Source organism: Mirounga leonina, unplaced genomic scaffold (assembly GCF_011800145.1).
Source record: "Mirounga leonina isolate KUSES-001 unplaced genomic scaffold, KU_Mleo_1.0 Mir_101664, whole genome shotgun sequence".
Classification (NCBI taxonomy): domain Eukaryota; kingdom Metazoa; phylum Chordata; class Mammalia; order Carnivora; family Phocidae; genus Mirounga; species Mirounga leonina.
The window spans coordinates 7737301-7743300 of record NW_023270175.1 but is presented as its reverse complement, the minus strand read 5'-3'; the positions used below and the strand labels follow the sequence as shown (position 1 = coordinate 7743300).

General features: G+C 41.4%; 1 protein-coding gene across 1 annotated transcript in view; it reads right to left on the bottom strand.

Annotated features, from left to right (window-relative positions):
• Positions 1 to 270: 270 nt before the first annotated feature.
• Positions 271 to 6000, bottom strand: part of LUZP4 (leucine zipper protein 4) — a 42103-nt gene continuing 36373 nt past the window's right edge. Inside the window, 2 exon segments of the mRNA XM_035005496.1 lie at positions 271 to 372; positions 1531 to 1651. Coding sequence (XP_034861387.1) covers positions 271 to 372; positions 1531 to 1651 — 223 coding nt within the window.

Sequence of the window (6000 nt, the reverse complement as noted above, 5' to 3'; positions counted from 1 at the left end):
ATGTTGAAAAGACACATCATTCTGAAAACATAGCTGTCTTCCTAACATCTCTCCTTCCAAATCACCTTTCCTACTTCTTACTTATCTTCCTGTTATTTTATGCAAAGTAAACATTTTTTCTTTTATGTAAACACTTTTGACAGATTATTCACACTAAAGCTTACTTAGGAAAAAAATACATTAACAAGAGCAGCAAAAAGTTAAATACTGAAAGAATACATCTAGGCTCTAGCATTAATTCACTACAATATCCCTGTTAACAGCAAACCTTTAAGATGAAAGGACTTTTTGGTCTTCAGAACTGACAACTAATGATTCTCGTATTTTCTTCGCTTTCAGCCTGGAGAATCTTTCATTGAGTGAAAGCTTAGTCTGTGAAGGAAAGAGAGACTATGACTTCAGTGGGTAACGTTAAAAAGTACTCATGGAACTTGGTTATTGAAGTAGATGGGACAGCAGGAGAAGACTGGGAGTGACCAGAGAAAGACCATGAGTTTGAAGAGACTGCATAGAGCTCCTTTCTGTGACCCTGAAAGCATGAAGGAATTTGCCTGATCTATGGTATAACCACCTCTTGGGTTCTTACAGGCTAAACAGTGTCCTCAAAGGGCTTTAATTGAAGAGGCAGCGAAGAAAGCATACAATTACCCACAGAGTAAGTGGGATGAGGGGCAGGCTTACTTCTGTGCAGTGGAGATTAAATGCCTCAACTATGCCCAGGAATTTGGTCATCTGCCTTGTGAAGACACCCCTAGGGCTAAGTGACTTCCAGTTGGTATTATTAGTCTATATAACCAGCTGGAATACCTCAAAGATCTCCCAAGACTTAACTTCCAGTCTCTTCCTTATATAGACTGGCACTGAGCCTAAGCTTCTCTCTCCATCTTCAAGAAATTGCCTTTTACCACCACCCCAAAACCCAAATCAGAAGCCAGACTGGTACTGCTCAGAAGCACAGTCATCTCTCCAATACTATAAATTGCCTATTTCCCACGTCTGGGTCATATGCTTTTATGTGGAACACAATTAATCAGAATACGGATGGAACAGGGTGCCCTGGTTAATTTAACCTGTTACTAACTGAAGTTTGGCAGATCATTCTTTTGATTTCAACCCCTGCTGTGAAAATCTGTAAAAATACATTAGTTTTTTTATTTTTGTTTTTGTTTTTGCTTTCTTTAGTACACAGTCTGGTAAATAGAGTGTCTCCTTGGCAGGTGAGAACCATGTTGAGCTTTAAGACCACTACAGGTGTAAATGCACAGTAGATTGAAATAAATCCATGACTGACTTGAAGTTCACTTTTAAAAAATGAGTAATTGAGGTCAGTTTATTTTCTTGACCTCTGTGTCTTTCACAAAGGTGAAATACAGGGAAGAAATTTCTTGTGTATTAAAGGGCTCCAGAAAGGCTTTGGTTAACTACTTTTTTTTCCTATACATAAAAGGTAACCCTTGTATATACTTAAAATAGACATGGATTCTTGAACATTTCATGGGCAAGCTTATGGTGCAATTCTATTACATTTACCTGATTACCAACTGCTTGAAAGTTGAGTTTCAGGTATTTTCCTCTGGGCTCCTGCTGAGAACTCTTGGTTGTTGTTTTTTTACTTGTTAGGAGTAAAGCTTTAACCCCATGTTTCACGTATCTGTCAATTAAATGTAATATTTAATAAAAACATATTTCACAGGCACTAATTAGAGGAGCAACTTTGGGCCATTCAGTTTAGCCTCTCTAGATCTTTCTTTCACCAGCTATATAATGAAGAAGGTATACTCAAGAATCTTCAAAGTTCCTTTTAGTATTAAGATTGCAGTATTAGGGCTCCTGGGTGGTGCAGTAGGTTAAGCATCTGACTTCTGGTTTCGGCTCAGGTTGAGATCTCAGGGTCATGATCTCAGGGTTGTGAGATCAAGCCCCGTGTCGGGCACCATGCTCAGCTCAGAGTCTGCTTAAGACTCCCTCTCCCTCTGCCCCTCCACCACTTTCTCTCTCTCTCAAATAAATAAATAAATCTTAAAAAAAAAAAAAAGATTCCAGGACACCTGGGTGGCTCAATCAGTTAAGCAGCTGACTCTTGATTTTGGCTCAGGTCATGATCTCAGGGTCCTGGGATGGAGCCCCACGTCAGGCTCCATGCTCAGTGGGGAGTCAGCTTGAGATTCTCTCTCCCTCTCCCTCTACCCCTCCCCCACCTCTCTCAAATAAATAAATAAATAAATCTTTTTTAAAAAAGATTCCAAGTATTGAATCTAGGACTGTTTGCATAGCATCCAAGAGGATCACCTGCCTGCCTTAATCTAGCCTTTTTTATATTGTTACTTCAAAACCACTAGATGAGTTTTGCTACTACTTAAATGCCAAAACAGTTTTACTATTATGTCAGTATGATTATTCCTATAAGCATTTGGAACAAAAGTAGCCAGAGCTTCCATATATAAAGAAAATGCCTTAGTAATTGCCTTGGGCTTAGCGGGAGGGAGGGAAAGGAGTTAATGGGGAGTGACTACTAATGGGTACAAGGAGTTTCTTTTGGAGGCTCCTGGATGGCTCAGTCGGTTAAGCATCTGCCTTTAGCTGGGGTCATGATCCCAGGGTCCTGGGATCGAGCCCCACGTTGGGCTCCCTGCTCAGCAGGGGAGTTTGCTTCTCCCTCTCACTCTGCCCCTGCTTGTGTGCTCTCTCTCTCAAATAAATGAATAAAATCTAAAAAAAAAAAAAAAAAATGATGATGAAGTGCCTCAAAAAAAAAAACAAAGGAGTTTCTTCTGGGGATAATAAAAATGTTGTAAAATAGGATTATGGTGATGGTGACATAACTCTGTTAATATACTACAAGCCATTGAATTGTATATTGTAAGTGGGTGAACTTTATGGCCTGAAAATTATATCTCAATACAGTTGTTATTAAAAAAGTAGCCAGCACATGTGGATACATAGAAATTAATAGAAAAAGCAGCTTGGCTATCCAAAAATTTTCATTCTGCCATGTTGCAAGGGTATCCTCTACCTAGGGCTTCCTGAATGGCTGATGGTGGGTCTGGTTCTTGCTCTGTCTTATTGTAACAGCTCTTCATGAAAATAAACAGCACAGAAGATTTTTTTTTAATGGATGGCTAAATAGTTTAAGGGAAAATGTGGACCACATGTCGTGTCTTCATCTGTTTGGGCTGCTTTAAGTAAATAGACTGGGTGACTTATAAACAACAAACATTTATTTCTCAGTTTTGGAGGCTGGGAAGTCTAAGATCAAGGTGCCGGCCTGATCAGGTTCTGAAAAATGCCCTCTTCTGGATTATAGATCGCCAACTTCTAGCTATGGTCTCACGTGGTACAAGGGACCAGGGAGCTCTGTGGGGTCTCTTTGATAAAAACACTAAGCCACATTGGCTCCACTCTTATGACCTAATCACCTCCCAAAGGCCCTACTCCTAATGCCATCACATGGGGCATCAGGATTTCAACATATGAATTTGGGGGACACACAAACATTCAGACCATAGCATGTAGTCATACTCTATAAGAGGTAGAGAACAATAAAAGCCTAACAGCTGTCCGGTTATCTTGATATTGTTAGTTAAGTTGCTGTAGTCAGCGGTTTTAAACAAGTCAGGTATTGTTTTCACTGTTGCTTTTTTTCTGGTTATAAATACTGTTCCTATGAGGACCCAACTGGACCAAAACCCATGTTTGATTTGGCAAAAAGAGTGCTCTGAGTAATTAAATAAATATTGGTTTGCTAATTAACTTTTAGTTCTACTCTCTCTTTCCTTTTCTTTGACAACATTCCATAGAACGTGCACATGTTTTTTTGATTTATTGAACACAATATATTACATTATTAATTTGAAAAGCAGGTAACTGTAACATTCTAGATGTGGTAGGCAGAATTCCAAAAATAGCCCCCAAAGTGTCACCTCAGAACTGTGAATATGATGAGATACCACATCCATGGCAAAAGAGACCTTGTAGATGTAATAAAGTTACGAGTCAATTGAGTTTAAAAGAGGGAGATTATCCTGGTTTATCTGGGCTGGCCTAATCCAATCATGTGATAAAAGTAAAAGAGGGGGCAAAAGAAGAAGTCAGAGTGATTCAAAGAGAAGGAGGGGCACCTGGCTGGCTCATTTGGTAGAGCATGTGACTCTTTTTTTTTTTTTTTAAGATTTTATTTATTTATTTGAGAGAGAGAATGAGATAGAGAGAGAGAGCATGAGACAGGGGAGGGTTAGAGGGAGAAGCAGGCTCCTCGCCGAGCAGGGAGCCGGATGCGGGACTCGATCCCGGGACTCCAGGATCATGACCTGAGCCGAAGGCAGTCGCTTAACCAACTGAGCCACCCAGGCGCCTGAGCATGTGCCTCTTGATCTTGGGTGTGAGTTTGAGCCCCATGTTGGGTGTAGAGATTACTTAAAAAAAAAATTAAAATCTTAAAAAAAAAGAAAACAGACAGGGCGCCTGGGTGGCTCCATCGGTTAAACGTCAGCTCAGGCCATGATCTCAGGGTCCTGGGATTGAGCCCCACGTCAGGTTCCCTGCTCAGTAGGGAGTCTGCTTCTCCCTCTCCCTCTCCCCTTTCCCCCCTGCTTGTGCTTGCTGTCTCTCTCCCTCTCTCTCAAATAAATAAATAAATAAGATCTTCAAAAAAACAACAAAGAATGAGAATGACATGACATGTTGTTGTTGGTTTGAGGGTAGAGGGGCCCTGCAAGAAAGGGAATTCAGGCTACCTCTAGAAGCAGGGTGACCCCTGGCTGACAGCCAGCAAGGAAACAGAAACCTCATTCCCACAACCTCCAGGAACTGAATTTTTCCAACAACTAAAATGAGCTTGGAAGCGAATTCTTCCCCAGAGCCTCCAGATAAGAGTACAGCCCAGGGCCAGCAACTTGATTTCAGTTCCATGAGGCTCTAGGTAGAAAACCAGCCCAGTGCACCTGGACATCTGAGCTATAGGACTCTGAGATAATAAAGGAGTGCTGTTTTAAGTGGTTTGTGGTAATTTGTTTAAGCAGCAATAGAAAACTAATATGCTAGGCTTTTAAAATTTTTAACCTCGTCTTTACTTGTCCTAGTGGAGAGACACGATAGAAGAGTAGAGGGGCTCCTGGGTGGCTCAGTTGGTTGAGCATCTGACTCTTGATTTCCACTCCGGTCATGATCTCTGGTAGTGGGATTGAGGCCCCCCCCCACCCCGCCCCGCCTAGGGCTCTGCGCTCGGCAGGGAGTCTGCTTCTTACCCTCTCCCTCTGCCCCACCCTCTACTCATGCTTTCTTTCTCACTCTCTCTCTCAAAAAAAAAATAAATAGGGGCGCCTGGGTGGCTCAGTCGGTTAAGCGTCTGCCTTCGGCTCAGGTCATGATCCCGGGGTCCTTGCTCCCTGCTCAGTGGGGAGCCTGTTTCTCCCTCTCCCTCTGTGGGGAGGGGCTTGAACTCAAGACCTTGAGGCCAGCCAGGTACCCCAGTAGCATGTATTATTTTATTTTTTATTTTTGTAAATAAATAAAATGTAAAAGTGCTTAGCACAGTGCCTAGCACATAATAGGCACTCAGTAAATGCAATCGATCATAATTAATCTGCTCCTATGTCTACAGCTCTTTCAACACTTCCACAGATGCCCTTGGTTAGACCCACTTTGAAGGGAGTCTAACAGCTCTGAAAGGGTACACAAATGCTCCTGATAATTTCACCTGACAAAGTCCTCCATGCTTAAATCTAAGATCATTTGGAACACTGAAATTTACTTAGTATGTCTGATATATATTATAAAGAGCAGAGGGTTTTACTCTTAAGACTGAAAATGAAGAAAAATCTTCATGGCCCCGAATTCTTCAGGGTGACAATTCCTGCGTGCTTTAAGTAGAAAGGATACAACATCAGGACACTTATACTCACCATAGCAAAATGACACACGGAAATCTCAAACATAAACAAAAAATCAAACCAGGCAGTTCTACTCATGAATTTCCTGGTTCTATATTAGTATCATTAACAG